The sequence below is a fragment of the Oxyura jamaicensis genome, chromosome 14, assembly GCF_011077185.1.
Source record: "Oxyura jamaicensis isolate SHBP4307 breed ruddy duck chromosome 14, BPBGC_Ojam_1.0, whole genome shotgun sequence".
Lineage (NCBI taxonomy): Eukaryota > Metazoa > Chordata > Aves > Anseriformes > Anatidae > Oxyura > Oxyura jamaicensis.
Genome location: NC_048906.1, coordinates 8,663,820 through 8,681,156, shown reverse-complemented (window position 1 = coordinate 8,681,156; position 17,337 = coordinate 8,663,820). Strand labels below are relative to the sequence as shown.

Sequence of the window (17,337 nt, the reverse complement as noted above, 5' to 3'; positions counted from 1 at the left end):
ACAAAGCTTTCAGTTAAGTATCCAGGCTTATTCCAGAGACAGCAGCTCATGAGATCCTATATTAGATTTTCTTTGCATTAAATAAAACTTTTTAAGAAAACTCCTTCCCCTTTCATTTGTAGTTCCATACACTGATCCAAAATGTTTGCATTGGCTGTTGAACAGCTGACGGAGTTTCTTCTCCAAAATGAAGATCCAGAAAGTCCTGTGCTGAGCCCTGCTGCCTTGCGGGTAACATCCTTCTGTAGTTTGATTTGTGAATCAGCTGTAAGCAAGATATGGATTTTCATGTGGACACAATGGTGATAAATAAAGCAATTTTAAAACTACATAATAATTTGGAACCTACTCCTGCAGAGGACAAACCCACAGCCCTGTTCAAACACACACATCAGACCCGTGCTTCAGCTGTATGCACACCGGCTGGGAGCCCTGCCCAGCAGGAGCAAGGCACTGGGCTGGCCATCAAGTCACCAGCTCTGCCTCAGTGTCCCCTAAATAACTCTGGGATCATCTGCAGTAGGAAGGGGTGAACTTTCCAGCTTTCCTCGTGCCATGGACGTAACTGAGCTCAACACAACGATTAACTCTGCCAACAACTACCACCTCCGCATGCATGGCACAATTAAATAGATTTTTATTTTCAATAAATATACAATCTGCATCATACCAGACAATATGCTGTGGAAAAAAAAAGAAAAATGTACAGAAGCAACCAACAGGACAGCCCGACTGCAGCTAAGTTCACGTGGTGACCTCAAAAACTACCTTGGTTAACACACACAACACAGAAAGAGCCACTGCAGTCTGTCAGGAGTTAAAACTGTGCATTTTGGGTGTTTTTAACTGCAAAAGTCCCCACAGCAGGTTTCTTTTGCACAACACAGGGAAGTATTGGAAAGTATAAGTGCTACTGGAGACGTTTACTTCGCTATATCACGGTATCTACTTGACACACACAGACTGCTATGGAGAGTGGCAGACCTTACTGCTGACGGTACATCAGACCCGCGTGCACAGGGCTGCGTGTGCCTGGCACGTACTAACAAGAGCTTAATTCTGTTGAAACGAGTACAAGGACAAAACTGGAGCCAGAATCGATTTCACCACAGCTTCTACCATTTAAAAAAACATCCTAGCCTAATTACCACGTTCACCAATGAGAGCACACAGGTACGTATATCTCCGAGAGGACGAGTCATGGATTTGGACCGTAAGGAGAGCAGAGGCAACTCAAAACTCTTCCCCATCTCGGCATGTCCAGTGACACCTCCGCCTGCAGCCCGCCCTCCTCTGGACGATGCTCTCCATCGCTAAAAAACAGTGAAACCGGACGCGGGTAGCAACAGGTCCGGCTGGCCAGGCCGCTGGTGGCCCCAGGGGAGCTGCTGGCATGGGACCCAGTGGGATATGGTTGGTGCTGCGGAGGTTTGCACAGAGGCCAGTGCAGCCAGGCGGGGACCGGCAGCCGCTTCAGTCCAATGGAGCTGCTGTGGGGTGGGTGTGAGGTTGGGTGTTTTGGTGGTTGGGGTTGTTTTCCCCCACCTCGTCCGCCTGCTCAGTTTGGCTGCTGCTGGTGCCACAGCTCATGTCACCTCCAGGGACGCCGGGGAGACGCGGTCACACTCCTCCCGGGAGCGCAGGCTGTGCCACTGCTCCACGGCCGTCCGGTGCGCGTTGAGCATCCGGCGCCAGTGGTTGGACTCAGGGGCACCCGTGGAGTATTGGCCGATGACAATCCTCCCGATGAAGTCGTTGCTGCTCTTCACGTTATGCCCGTACACTGTGGGAAGCAGAAACAGGGACAGGTCAAGGTAAGTGCACTGCCTGTCCACCCTGAGCCCTGCCTGCTCAAGGATGGCCATCTCCTGCGGCCATGCCACCCCAGCACCACACGGGGTGGCTCCTGTGGCCTCCCCCAAAACCAAATCCACCCTTAATAGTGAGCATCTCGCTTGCCACACGCGGATGGTAGGACACCAAGGGAGAATGTTTCTTGAACAGGCTTTGCAGAAGGTGTAACCTGGAGGCTGGAGTTTTCAGCATGTAGCTCAGCACCTCAAAATCATCCAGAAGACCCACCGAGCAGTTTGGAAGCAATAAGAAGCTGTACTGCAGGTTAAAATACAGCTCAAATAAATAGGACCCACAAATCTAGGGTGATATTTAGCAAGAACACGGTGAACAATTACACCTTCTAAAGAACAGCCAGAATCTTTGTCCAGGCACACCGGGATGCTGAAACACGCGGAACAGCCTAGACCTGGGTGAATGAACAAGAATCACCCTCTGGAGTATGACATCCTTGTCATCCTTCAAATGCAAACATTAATGACTCCTTCTAGCAATAATCGTATCATTCCCAAATTGAAGACACGAATAACACACACACAGGCTGTCAGCAGGATGTTTATACAGAACCAATTTTCCATAATTATCACTTGTTAAAAGTCCAGGGAAGTAACCAAGGGAGAGATGCAAGCCTAACGCCCCGTCCTTTGTATTAGCCCAGCCTCGCGGAACAAAAGCTTGCAGACAGCCACAAACTATAATTACGGGCCTGATCCTGGCAAATGCTGCGCGCTCCTGTTGGACAGGCATAAAAGCACTTTGTGTTTTGAAAAATAAAGCTTCAGATCATTAGAACATTGAACCAAAAGTCTGCAAAAGCTGAAGCCAGGATATCCACAGGCACTGGCTAGAATATTAAAGATTAAAAACCTTTCCCATGAAAGAGGGGGAGTTTTAAGAACAAATGTCTGCAGGGGCTCCAAAATCCATGCAGGTTTGTGCATCCAGAGGAGGTTCAAAGGTGGGTGCTGGCACAGAGCCCCTCCAGCACTGCCAGCAGAGCCAAATCCGGGATCCCTCACTGCAGTACCAAATGCACCCTTCCAGGCAGGAAGGTCACTGAGCAGCAGGCACCCGGCCCCTATTTAGGGGTGCATTTGCTATCTTAATATATTCTGTGATTAATTAATATTGCTTGAATATGCTACCTAGCATATCTGCCATCTCCATCCTTATGCAAGTGCTGATTGCAAGCTGCTGTACCAGGATGGGACCTTACTCTGGGTGACTCAGGTGCTGCCTGCTAGTGCAGTCCTGAAATAAAAACGCGCAAGCTTGCATCTCACTTCGTGGCTTCTGACAGCTCTGACACATGCAGTTTAAGGGCTGAGATGCTCTGCTCATCGAATAACTTGGGGATGTTTTTGGAAACAGCAGAGATGGTGTTTTCATGGACACAGGAGCCATGCAGGCTGCTCTGTGCCACCATGGCACATCCAGCATTGTGGCCAGTCCACTTACCACTAGCTCAGCTGTCTACACCACAACGCTCTTGGCTATGCAAGCAAAACCTTCACACATCCCCAGCAATTCTCCAAGTTAATGCAATAAAAACATAGCATTAGAACTCAGATCATGTTAGAGGTACCTCCCCACATTAGGAAGTCCATATCTTCCCAGATTGCCACCATCAATTATCTTGAGGTGATGCCATCAGCTCTCTGAGTGCCTCTCCAAATGCCAGTGTCCAGGGGACAGCTCTGTGCTCTTTGGAAAGGCCACCTTCTGAGGATGTGGTGAGGAACTTTAAGCCATCCATTCCCAACCAGTATGCAGCCTGCCAGAGTTATTAATGAGGTCTCCTACAAGGCAATGGATCACAAATGTAGCTAGCATGACTATGCTAAATGACCTGCTATGATTTATTATCCTAGTGAAAACAAATATTATGATAAAATCACATAGAAGTACCCCCAAATCTTCCCTATTTTTTTTCCTTTTTTTTTTTTCCCCTTCTCTCCTTTATTTCAAGCATGAAAGAAGATGAAGCTTAATCCTAGGAGACGATACCAAATCAAACCATGAAGTCTTAAAGCCACCAATTACTCAGTTTAAATTAGCAGTGGCAAAGTATCCCAGGCATACTGATTTTTCACAAATAACCCATGTCAGTACTGTGAAATGAGAAGGTGTGTTACAGCTCCTCATTTTGGGACAGTTTATTTTACCATTGATCCAAGTATTTTGAATTCTTATAACGTGAAGCACCTTGCTAGAAGTGTTACCTGTTAAACAGAGAAGGCTTTTTACATTTCTAATGGAACAGTTTGAATCCATAGGACTCATCCCCTCATCTCTATGGAGAATGTGACCTCTAATCTCATCCTGTTGGGTAATTAGCATGCTGATCCCTTCAGGGTATTAATGTGCTAATTATACAAGAGTCGTTGCTTCTATCATTAACGAATTTAGATACCACAGAGGTAGACCTACTGCTGAAGAAGAGAGGAGATGCTTTTCAAGGCCAAATGCTTATTCACAACACATCTGTGGACCATAAGCAGCGGCACTATATCCCACACAGGTTTACAGACTTGCAGTTTCCCATGGCAGCTTTCCCTAAAGATGACCCACCGTTTGTGTGCCCACAATCCAGATCCACAAGCCTTTAAAATTCTAGGACATGCCTTTCTTGGAGGTTAATTGCTTCGTTCTGCTCTCAGAAAGGCCATTGTTTGCCGAGCAAGTTTGCTTACAGTTCGAACACAGAGTTCCCACGTGGACCTTACCCAGGAGCAGGTGCTGACAGTACCATCGCAGAAATAAGCCCTTCCCTTTGCCCACACTCAGGAGCACCATTTCCCCTGTTGCTGTCACTGGTTCTTCCAAGAACGGCTCAGAAAACAGAACTGCAAAGCCCACAAAGCCAGGTGAGGAAAGCTGAAAGCAGAGCCTGGCTCCATCGGTCGCGCTCGATGCATGGTGGGCTGGAGCAACACGCTCCCGTTCTTTGTTTCTCGTGCAGCCATTACTTTTCAGTCAAACAGACGAGGAATCATTCCTCAAGCACCGACCAGCGTGTGCTGGCCACCACCTCGGGAGGAAGAAAGCCCTGGCTGTTCCTTTTCACCTCCTGCACCAGGCAGAGGAGCCCGGGCAGCTCCGGTCCCACAGGCCGCAGCTGGGCACTGCTCCGGGCCACGGGTAGGCCACGAGCGGGCTGAGCCACACAGCCTGAGGTCTGAGCACTGCCTTCCAGTGGCCAAAGGGAGGTCAGAGGAGATTTCAGACTAAGTGTGCTCCCGCTAACTCCGTGGGGCTGCTCAGAAGCAGACAATGAGGTAATTACCATGTGGGTCTTTCAGAGTGACCCAGCCTCTGGTTGTGGACAGGTAGGCACTGCTTTCCAGTTAAGAAACCTATTTTCCTGACAGAAGCCACACACCTGATCTCATCAGCTCTCTTTCCACCATCGCAGTAATTTACACAACAGCAACATCCATTTCCAGGCCAACACAGAGCAAAAAGCAATTAAGGAAGCAGAGGTCAAACCAATTCCTTCTGCAGCTGCTCTTTACTGAGGGATGCATTTGGAATCAGAAATTCTTCTTTAAAAAAATCTCTTTCTAGCAGAAATGCTGAAATATAAAAGAAAATTGGGTTCACTCATGTCCACTAAAAGGGTTGAATTCTTGAGGACAAGCACTGTGATGTAAATCAAACACTTCTATGCTTCCTGCTTATCAATGCATTGATTCTAAGTGATCCATATCAAACTGGAGGCAGCCTGTGTGCTCAGGGAAGCTTTGCTTGGAGCAGGGACCAGTGCAGCAGCCATTCCCCATTCCCCATGGGGCACAGGATGGGCTGGATCGCACCCCAGGGCCAGGCTGGGCACGACCACACAACCACAACTGCCATCAGCCTGATTCCATCACTCCAAAAACTGGCTCCGGCGTGGACTTTCCCTCCTCTCCTCCCAGCCTTCGTCACATCAAATTGCTTTTAACCATTTGACAGCTTTGTCTGTTGCTATGCCACCAGGCACTTGCCTCTGACCCCTGAGTTTGCCTGGACAGCGTCAGCCCAGGCACTGGATCCAGCCCAAACACCCTTTGCCTTCCTCTGCCTCTGCACTGACACTTCCACACAAGTTCTTGTGAAGAGCATGACAGCAAGATATTTGTGATTTATGACCAATTTGCACAGTAAAGTTTAAACTGGCATTTCAAATATAACTCCTTTAACTGAGTATATTAGCAGCCCTGAAATAGCAAGGAAGACGTACCAACTCACATTTTCTTAAGCTATCTGCAGAAGCATCTTGCTTGGCTGGAACCACGCAGCATCTGCATCCCCTGAAAGCCCCAGGCCAGATGTGCCCAAGCTTTTCCCATCATTGTGGTGCTGAGCAGCTCTGCTGCCGCCTGCAGGCATGCTGGGCCCAGGGCCACAGCCCCAGAGCCTCTCCCCAGGCACTGGCCCCAGACCCAGTCCCAGAGCTGGCAGACAAATCCCAGCACACAGCAGTGGGTGGGCACAAAGAATGTAACTTCTCCAGCCTCCTCCATCAGTTACCTGCAAGGCAAGTGGAACCTCAAAACTCCGAGAGAGGGTACAAATGACAAGCAGGAATCGGCCTCTGGTTTTTTATCTGTTTTCTCCTTCAGGTTAGACATCAAGCAGAACACGTTGACCCGATTTATACGTCTGCCATCAGCTTATTTACAGAATATTCGCTAACAAATAACCCCCAAAGTGTGGTGGTTTCACATTTATCAATTTAATCTCCACCAGGCTCCAGCTTGCATGGGAAACTCATTTACCAGCATCTCCTTCATCCTCTGTGGACGCCCAGCTGCAGCAGCAATCTGAACCAACTGAGCGTGCAGCCAAATCCTAGCTATGCACATACCCACCTGCTGCTTCATAGGGGAAACCACCACAAATTCAAGGGAACTTTCTTTGGAAAACCATCTCCTCTCCTCATCCTGCTGCAAGGGCAGCCCCAGTGCTCCAGCTGGAGCATGTGCAGGCTACTGAGAAGAGGCAAAACCAATTCACAAACTCCTGCATGGCTTTCTCCTGGTAAGCAGCACTTTGTGGCATTCACAACAGCAAATCGATTGTACAAAGGCCTTTTTTCTTCCTGCATGTCCCATCATTTGTTTCCTAATTAAACAGATCTAATCAAAGCAGAGCTCCAAGTAGCCAAGCTACACGCAGAAATTAAAGCAGTGACCAGAGAAGCGTGTGCTGTCCCAAAGGGCGCTGCAGGGCTCAGCCCCCTGGCAGCTCAGGTCCCTTCCAGGTTGGGGGCATTCAACCAGCACAGTAATTCACACCCAGCAGTTAGAAAGCAAATGCCTAACCTGTGCCAGCAAGGCAAACACGTTACCAGTCTCTCCACCTGTCATAGATGGACTACTGGAAACGAGGGGAAAAACAACAACAACAACAAAATAAACCACTAAGACATGTAAATACAGAGGTTGGATTTACGCACAGAGCATTATGCTTCGATGCAATCAAGTTTTCATAGCTTTGGAGGCAAAGCAGACAAGGCAGCAAGCCCCCACGCAGAAGCATCCCAGCTGGGAGGGGGGTAGTGCGCTCCTGCACCTCCAGCAGCCACGGTCATCTCATCTCCAGGCTGCCCCGCCGCCTCAGCAGCTAGCGCCTGATTTCTCCTCATTTGATACACAGGAAGATTACACCCAGTGAGACGCTTCAGCAATTTCTTTCACCATGGCATGAGCAAAACAAGATAAAGGAGCAAGGCTGAGAGAGGTGTGACACTGTTTAAATTAATGGGCTTGGGAAAATCAAGGAGTGCTGGAGGTTGGCCTGGAGAGAGGAAGCTTTGGTCCTTTCTTTAGGAGAAAAAAGATTCCTAAAAAATTCTAGAGACCTCCAGAAAAATACTATTTTGCCATGCCTGCAGTGATGCACAGACTGAAGGCACAGATTTCTTATTAACAAGGTCGGTCAGATTGAAGAGTCTTCATTCTGCCTTGCTTGCAAGCAACAGATTGGCTTGGGAAGCACAAACATCTTGGTGCTCTCACCACTATTAATCCTGTCTCGCTCATGAAATCAGATAGTCTGTGCAAAAAGCCAAACCCAGCCCCAAGCATCTTCCTCGAGCAGCCCTAGACCTGCAGTACAGGCGGGGGCTGCCGGACTCCCGGCATCACAGGGAGACCGGCATCTTCTCTCCACAGCAGCTTGCCCACAGCCTCAAGGCCGTATCTGATTATTTTTATAATAATCCTGGGTGTGGTTGCTTGGTTCCATCACCCCAAGAGCGGAGATGCCCTTGCAGGACCTGCTGGGTCATGTTGTGTGGAGCAAAGCAGCAGCACCGCTGTTCTCACTAGAGCTGGGCACAGACCATATGGTGCCTAGTGCATAAATGCATTAAGTATTTTATAATGCCAGACACAAAGGCCAATTTCTGATCTAAATTAAACAGGTATAAATCCTGAGAAAATCCTCTGCTGACATCAATGTTTTTCTTTCTTTTCCCTTTGACTAAGAATAGGATTACACAGATTTAAACACAGATTAGATTCCACTTCAGACGTGCAATATTTATATATTCCTGATATATGGAATATATAGATACCACAGTGCTTCAGAAGCACAGGTCTAATAGAAAAAAAATTCTAGCAGCTAATTGCCTATCTATTCATCTAAGAGATATTATGGTACCCAAAATGATAGCACTAAAATCAGAAGCCACCTCTTATTACTGTGTGCCAGCACAAAGAAAAAATTCATTTGATTCTTATTAAAGGAGACAGTTTTCCCCCATATATGTGTGCAAAAGACAGTACCTGAATATATGTATTTTTTTCATAAAAAGCAATAGGAGATACAAGAGATCAGTATCTGAAGCAGCCAGTCAGAAATTAGATGTGTAATGACCCCAAACAGATTGGGTTTTCCATCCCTGCAAATGGGCACCTGAAGATGATGAAAGCATGACCTTCAGATGCCAACATACAGCCAGGCAAATCAAAATTCACATGTATTTCCAGAGAAGCCTGAGGCCAAATCCATTATCTGCCTTCAACCTGGTCAGCTAACTTGAACATTTGAAAATCAGCCTGTTAATTAAAAAAATAACATTAAAAAGCCTTAATATGTCTCCATCCCATTCCCGGGACTCTTAAAAATCTCATGCAGGCCCAGTAAAAACCAAAAACATCACCCTGACTCCAAAGCCTACACCATGAGTCTGACCAGTCATCCAGAATGAATCCTAGTTAGGTTTATTTCAAGCTGCTTCGGGTAAATGTGGGTTTGGGATCTGTAAGCCTTTGGTACAATGGTTTGCCTGTCTGCCTAGCTTTGGCTTGCCTGGAAGGTGTGGTGCTGATGACGACCTTCAGCTTTGGCCCATCTCTCCAGGGTTTTCTGCCCGGTTTAAAATTGCTCTCCCCTTCATCTTCACCAACAACTGCCCCAGAAACACTGTCGTGTGGATCAATAGCACCCCAAACAATTTTCTAACATGCAAAAAATACCCATTAGACAGTGTACAAAATCAATCAGGTTTGTACCAGACCATCTCCACCAGCCACAAGAGCAAAGGGCTACAGTTGTGAGCCTGTGCTCCCAAGTGTCTGTTTGTGCCACTAGTGACCACTTATTCCAGATCTTGATCCACCTGAAATATCCACCTCCAGCATGAAGTCAGGATTTCAAGGAAGACGCCGTCCTTCTTTCATGCTGTAATGGCACAGAAGGAATGAATATGCTCCAGCAAGCACTATTTCCTCAAAAAGAAATCATTTCAGCCAAAGCAAACTGAACTACCCCAAACTAAACCATTATCAACACATCCTGAGAAGGATTTTCCTCCTCTAAAAATTCAAACTTCATTAAATGGTCCTTAAATTTTCCCAAAGGCCAAGGGAAAGGGAAAACGAGGCAGTAGAGGAACAAGGTATATTACTATTGAACAGCAATCTGTTATTTTAATTAAGCACTCTCTGTTAACTGGAAGTTAATTAGAGCCGTGGGATAAAGCATCAGTGTGATCTTGTGGGCTGAAGACACGAATTGTAACAGCACTTGGTGGTGTTGTCAGAGCCCCTGCAGTGCGTGGAAGCCCTTGAAAGCACGGGTGTAGGTTTTCAATATCTCTCTGTTCAACAACAATTCACTGGGAACTCAAAAAACAAACAAAACAAAAAAGAAAAAAGAAAACCAACTTGGTCCTAAATCATCATTAAAGCATACTGAACAGTGAAGAGACTCATAAAATCCTACAAATGGTTCAGAAGAGAAAGTGCCTGCAAGCTGTAAGCGTTCAGAAGATGTTAACAAGTCACCAAGATGTGGTTTGCTCCGGAGCTCTGGTGGTTTTTATTGGGCCATCTGGGCTTTGCTGCAACGCAAACAGCATTACCGCCGATTGTTATTAACAACGTTATAATCATTAACAAAATACCACAGTGCTCAGATTTCAGGTGTCATCTTACCTCCTGTCGTGCAGCCGGGGCTTTCGGAAGGTTAGGCTGGGATTTAGAGGACAGCCTGCCCAAAACCCATCAGCAGGGAGAGCACACCTCTACACGCCAGCATCCAGCCCTCTGGAGCACAGGGCTCCAGGCACAGCCCCTCAAACATCTCTTTGTGTGCTCGGAAATGCCCTCGGAGCATCACTGGAAGGCAGCAGCTGACAGCCCTGCTGCTGGGACCAAACTCCACACCTCCCTCACCAAGGGACAAGGAATAATTAATGCCTTTGTTCACAGGTATATGCAGCTAGGAGAACATGTTGTCCTTTAAAGCCCTGTTTGTCTGCAGGAGACAAATTCTGCCTGCACCCAAGCAGACGACGGCCCGTGGCGGGTGGCGGCCACGCTGCCAAAAACAGCACGCGGAACAAAGCACCACACCGAAATGTGCCTGTCTGCCACCATCTGTAAACAGATGCTCATCACCTAGACAAGGTGTTTGATGGAGTAAATTAAAAATCAACATCCTCCCCATGAGATATTGCCTCACTAATTGTCTTTTTTTTCTGTCAGGACATTAGATTTCGTTTGAATACCAAGCATTTTCCTGGTTTTAGCCTCTTTTGGCAAGAAGCCGTGTACAGCTGACATTCTGGTGGAGACAGCCTCCCCCGGAGCTCAACCCACCCCATTTTAGGCACCAGGGTGGGATACTGAGGCAGTGACACCTCCAGCAAGCATCTGAGGTAGGCACAGAGGGGAAGGCAGACAGAAAACTTGTACAGGGGACCCTGCCCCAACGGAGAAGGAAGGAGAAGCACTTTGGTCTATAAATGCCAACAATCTCCAGTGTACAATGATAATATGTCCAAGGAGGAGAAACTATCTAAGAACTGGTCCAGAATGCCCCAAACCTCAGCTAAGGCAGTTTGTGTGCCCCGACCTGGAGGCACGCACTGCCCGTCTCCCACAGAGGCCATATGTCGATCCCACGGCCAGTCCAAAGGACAGGACACCACAAGGAGAGAGGTGGCTTCTAGAGAGCTGCCCGCTTGGAGGGTTGGCGCGCACCGTCTTTAGGAAAGCCACAGGAAAAACATGCACAAATTGTTATTACAGTGCACTGAAAGCCAGACAGTCTATTCAGGACCAAAAAAAGAAAAAAAAAAAAAAAAAAAAAAACGGCAGAAAAAATAATAATCATACTTTGTCTAGATAGTGCATCACTTTGTGGTGGAGCTACACAGAGGGAGGCAGGAGCCCCAGCTGATAGGGACTGGCACGGCTCCACTGCCTTCAAATGAAGCCAAGCCAATGTAAAGACAGCTGCAGACTGGGTCCAAAATATGAAGCCACAAAAAGGGCTCCTTTAAATTATTGAAGATATACTCGATTTCTGGCTCCCACAACAGCTTTTGTGGCTCTCTATCCATTCAAAGCATCATCAGCCACCCTTCAAGCAGGATTATTTTCCTTTTCAATTGGACTTTGACTCAACAGCAAATTTAATTAACTGACCTAATGGACTAGAGCTGTGGATTGAAAAAATAAAAAAATAAAAATCAACTCCCACAAAACAAACAACAAAAAGAACCACCATTTCAGCAAAAACAAAAGAAAACAACCTAGAGCAAAAATGCGGCTTGTGCTCCTGCTTTGTAGAGATGCAAAAGAAACCAAGACCTCAGCTGTGCTCCTCACGCTGTGAGGTCCAGAGAGCTCCTCTGCTCTGGCAACCATTTGCTCTTTACTGTCTTGTATTGGAAGATCCCAAAGCCCTTTACCAGTTTCCCTAACTTGCCAAGTGCAGGCTACGTGGGGAATGCTGCCTCCCCACCCCAGGACTTTAATTTCACTAAAACCACAAAGATCCACCCAACCAATGCTGCAACCCCTGCTGGGGACACACTTCCACCAGTGTCCAGAAACTGAAGGTGGCTCTCAGCCTTCACCACCACCACATCCCCGTGATGCCACAGGTGTCTGTGCAGGCTTCCTCACAGGTCCTCATGATGGGACAGGTCTCAGTTCCTCTGCTAACCAGACAGGAGACATGCAACGCAGCAGCGAGCAGAAGACTGAAAACACAGCGATGTGAGTGACACATCTCTATTCTGGCACCCACAAACCCCACGAGTGCCTGAGCTGATCTCTATACACGTGGCTTTTAAACTTTTCCCATTGGTACCTGCTAGCAGCTACTGCTGGAGACAGGACGGAGCTGCATGGAGCTTTGGTTTCTCCTGGAATGACAATGCAGGCTGATCTCAACGTGCTGTGTGACCTTGGGCAGCCTCTCCGCCTGATCCCGTCCCATCTCATCCCGACGGCCATCTCCATGGTCACAGCATCACTCACTGCCCATCAGACAACAGAGTCCCAACTGCAGCAACGATGCCCACAGCCATGCCATGCCTGCATCATCCCTCAGCAGCGACAAGGACTTGGCCCCACTGCTCCTCTGCACACTCCTCACCAGCTCCGGAGCTGCCATTGACATTTTTGGATTATTTATTGCAACTTTCAAAGCAAGCACCGCGTTACTTAACAACGAAGTGCCACTTAAAAGGCATGCCACTGCAATCTGGCTGCATTACGTATGGTTATGAATCAACTGACAAGTGACTTATTTTAAAATACATCCATTTGCATGCAACAACAAAAAAGTGAAATAAATCAGACATCCACGCATCAATGCCAACTTCATCAGCTGCTGTGAGGAGCAGTGCATTCCACTCATCCTCCCTGACTGTGCAGAGCTGATACTGTTTGCCTTCTGTTGTACTCTTAGAAAAAGGGGAAAACAAAGAAAAGAGAATTTCACATCCGTCACGTGAGCACCTGACAGAAGCTTCCAAGAACAAATTCATCACTGCACATGAAAGGTACAGTCAAGAACGACAAGCACGCAAAGCAGTGATTAATTAGGCCTTTTGCTGAGGAAATTTTCGTACATGAAGGGTAGGATTTAAATCGCTGATCAGCATCACTTCTGCTATGACACGTTTGGAAACAAGCTAATGGGTTGGAATTAGGCTCGTGTGCAGGCTGTGACACCTGTATCTGCCACATAAGAAATAAAATAAGAAAATACTTCAAAATATTTTCTTTCAGATGCAGATTCCTTTCTCTTCTTCAAAAAGAAACAGTGAGTAATGGGTGGAAAGCTGTGAAAAATAGAAGTAAAAAAAGTTTTGGGAAGCACAGGAACCCCGAGTGGCCAAGGGTGCAGGTATGTCCCCAAACCCACCACTTGGACCCAGCTCCTGGGCACCTGCGGTGAAGTTGTATTGTGGGAGGGAAACCCACCACCTCCTAGGGGTCCCATACTTCCAAGGAGCAGAAGAAAAAGCCACCAGCCACAGCAGTTTCTACAGCAGAACTGCCTGGAGGGCCACAACGCTGTCTCAGCTCTACCAGCGCCCAGCTCCCAGCCTACAGCACAGCCAGGCAGGGCCCCTTCATCCCCATGCTCCACTACATTGGCTCTGAACAGCACACCCAACTGCCAGTTTCTACTGAGCACTTTCATACCTAGAGAACAAAAATAAGAGATTCAGAAACCATATAAAGTAATAATTCCCATCCAAGCCAAGCATCTCCAGCACTGGCAGAGCTCTCATGTGAGGTCAGCACCTGCAAGGTCTGGGGACCCCATCTGTGATGCTCCTCCAGGCTTGCCCCCAAATCCCAGCCTTTCAAAAACAGAGGTATGAACAAACCCACTAATGGAAGAGGTGATGTCAGTGTCAAACACCTGCACCTGCCTCATCTCCAAGGCAAAAGTTATCTTTGCCAATGTTTGGGCTTTGGGATCGCTCAGGGCTCCTCTCATTCTTCCGATTTTTGACTTCATGTCAAGTTGGCTACTGCCAAGAACTATAATTAATGCACAAAACCATTCCCAGCGGCACCAATCAAGCACAGAACAGCCATGGTGCTTCTCCAGCAGCTCCAGCCTTCAGCTGGGGAAAGGCTTTTGCAGAGGACAGCGTACAGACCGAGCTTCCCCAGAGACTCCAGCACTGGTTGCCCCTTGCGCAGCAGCTACCAGACAGGCACCATCCTGCACGGGTTCCTCTGCACACCTGCAACTACTTCTTCGTTCACCTTAGAGACAACCAAGGCCATGCTAGACCAGTAAGAGCAGTACATTTACCTGTGAACACCAAGCTGGCATTTTCCAGTTCTTCTTGGGGAACCTTGAAGCTGAAGGACTCATTGTAAAAGGGATCTATCGTTCCTCGCATGCAGGAGGTTTTCTTGGTTTTGGTTAACTTCAATCCATGAACAAGCTGAATTTTCACAAAGGGATCTGACAAAAACATCAGAAAAAAAAAAAAAAAAAAAAAAAAAAAAAAAACAGAGGCTGCAAAGTTACTGGTGTAGTGAGCCGATGCTCCTGGTTCGGGAAGGTTTGGCACAGCTGGGCATGCGGGAGCGGGGCTGGACCACGCTGGAGAACGGCGCTGGGAAAGGAGCAGGACTCTTACCGCCACACAGTGGAGAGACAAAAGTCGGGCAGCTGGCTTAAAAGTGCTCCTTGCTGAAACCATGCTGAGCACAATTAATGACAGCCTTGACTCAGACCAAATGCGCTGCTCTTTCTGGAAAATGCCAATTTTCTGGCAGCAGCAGCGGCTGGGGCAGGGAGCATGGCAAAAACCCACCAGGACATGTACATGAAGCAATTACCAACTCAGGAACAGCAGGGAACAATGCATGGACACTGTGAAAATCGAACATTGCCTCCAGAGCAGCTAGTTACCCTAAATAAAACCACTGCAATATTAACATTCATGCAGTGCTTGGCACCTGCAAATCAGAGCACAGCCTTAAATGGGCTGCCTTACAGCACGAAGCGTTGGGGTAAGCTGGGCTCCTGGTTTCTCGCTTCGCTCTGGGTCAGAGATTTTGACTTCAAGCAAGATGAAGGTATTCATACTCTCTATTTTATCTCAGGGTAAGTGTTCTGGACACTGTGGTTATTGCTAGCTATACATATAAAATGAGTATCTGGTGCCTTGTATTAATAGGAACTGAGCATCCAAAATCCTCCTGGGTCCCCCCCAAATTGCAGCCTTGCTGCTGATCTGCTTTAGAAGCACACAAAAGCTGTGCATGAGTAATGTGAGAAATACCCTGCCCTTTACCTGAACCTTGGCTCATGTCTGTCTGAAGAAGCTGTTTTGCTCTAATGATGTCCACGTTCAGTCTTCCTGCGCTGGGTAGGTAGTTTAGTGACAACAGCAGCTCCCCCAGCTCGACTTCATTCTACAGGGAAAAGGCAATGTGGAAATTCAGAACAAAGCTTGGAGGGGAAGGAAAAAGCAGGAAGATAAATTAAATAAAACCCATTTGCCTGAGTGCCTGAAAAACAAATTTTAGTCACACTCTAAGCTGCAACCAAGAACCATCTGGTGGTATCTTGTGCTGAGCAGAAACAAGAAACAATACTATCCCCAGATGAAGATCTGTTCCTTAAACCTCTGACCACTCATCAGCTTTTCAGAAGACACTGCAAAGAGGACCTATAAGAAGGAAGGAATACAGGGTCAGTAGTTTCTACCCCCTTCATTTTGAGTGGTTCCACGTGATTCTACTCAACCTCACCTCCTGATTAACGCACACAACACGGACCCCATTGGAGAAGGCCTTCTCCTCCCTCCCCAGCCCCCATGGACCACCACCAGCCACCTGGGAACTTCAGGTAAGGCTCAGGCAGGAGATGGTTTATGCACCCCTGGGGCACATGAAGAAATCCAGAGCTGTCCCCTTGGTACCCAGCTCTGTCCTACCCAGAGACCACAGCAGGATGCACTGGTGCATGCCCGGCTTAACCCTGCCCTTGCTTTTTGTCAGGCTGTATCACAGCCATCGCTTCACTTGAATATAGCTGTTCAGACATTATTTCCTTTCCTTTCACTTAATGGTGCTTAAAAACAGTAATTAAAATAAATAAATAAATAAATATGGAGAACTGAAAGCACTGCTCCTCAGACATGGCAGCACAGAACAACCTCTTCCCCTTAGCACGACCTGGCTCAGAGATGCTGCTGTTCTCGGCTGCAAAATAAGCACAAGGAAGCAATGCTGGAGGTGCAGAGCACACCTACCTGCCCTGGCAGGGCACCACTCCTTCAAACTTGTCCCAGGTCCATGCAGGAGCCCAGAGCTAGCTCTGCATCCCCGATGGCAGCACAAGCCAAAGCCCAGCCTAAACATGACGCCACCGCCCACTCACAGGAGAAGAGGAGCTGCCACGGTACTGCAATCATAGCGAAAGGCTTAAATATCTTTAACGCTGCCCCAAATATTAGATTACAGAAATCACAAAGTGACTGGGTAGGCAATAAAGAAAAAAAATCTCTGAGACACAGCCACAACCTGAGCTGGCCCGAAGAACCAAATTCATCAGCAGATGGGAACCCGGTGCCCATCCCAGGCAGAGCTGCGAACACAAACGCACCCAAATTCTCTCCAGACCCCTGGGTCCTCGGTGTGGCACGGGACTGCACCCGCTGCCTGGCAGGAAGGCAGCACACCAGCAGCTCCTGCTGCCCGCCGGCCATTCGGCTCCTCACCTAACAAGCCCAGCGCTAAATCTGACGTCAGGTAATCATATTAAAAGTTCTCCCCCAGGCATTTTGTCTCCTCTGTTCCCATTGACTACTCCCGGCAAAGGTGGCAGGATGCGCTCTGCATGCAGGAGCAGGTGGCAGGCTGAGGGAGCCCTGCACCTCCAATGCAATACAATACAACCTATTTTTATTTTTTTATTTATTTTGCCTTCTAAGGAAAATATGCCAATAGGCTGCCTGATCCTATGCCAAAAACACATGCCCTACTCATACACTTGACTGCCCCAAAGCCACGCCAGCAGCATCAACCCCCAGCTAGCCATCCCGATGGCATCTCTGCACCCTTGCTACAGCCTCTCTCCCATGCTATAGAAAGCATCTGATTTCTTAACTCTAACCCTTTCGTCACAGCATCTCTTGGGTCACATTACGTGGCAGGATGTGATTACACAGCACATGGACCCCTCTTTACCACGTGCTGCAACCCGTTCTGC

At 47.8% G+C, this 17,337-nt stretch overlaps 1 protein-coding gene across 4 annotated transcripts in view; it reads right to left on the bottom strand.

The window, feature by feature from the left end:
- Positions 1-613: 613 nt before the first annotated feature.
- The window catches only part of SYT17 (synaptotagmin 17), a 39,981-nt gene continuing 23,257 nt past the window's right edge, over positions 614-17,337 (bottom strand). For all 4 annotated transcript variants that reach the window (XM_035339185.1, XM_035339184.1, XM_035339186.1 and 1 more), the window contains exons 6-8: positions 15,416-15,536; positions 14,422-14,577; positions 614-1,783 (exon numbers count right to left, since the gene is read on the bottom strand). In XM_035339185.1, the coding sequence (XP_035195076.1) occupies positions 1,587-1,783; positions 14,422-14,577; positions 15,416-15,536 (474 nt within the window). In that variant the 3' untranslated portion in view covers positions 614-1,586. The remainder of the gene's footprint in view (positions 1,784-14,421; positions 14,578-15,415; positions 15,537-17,337) is intronic.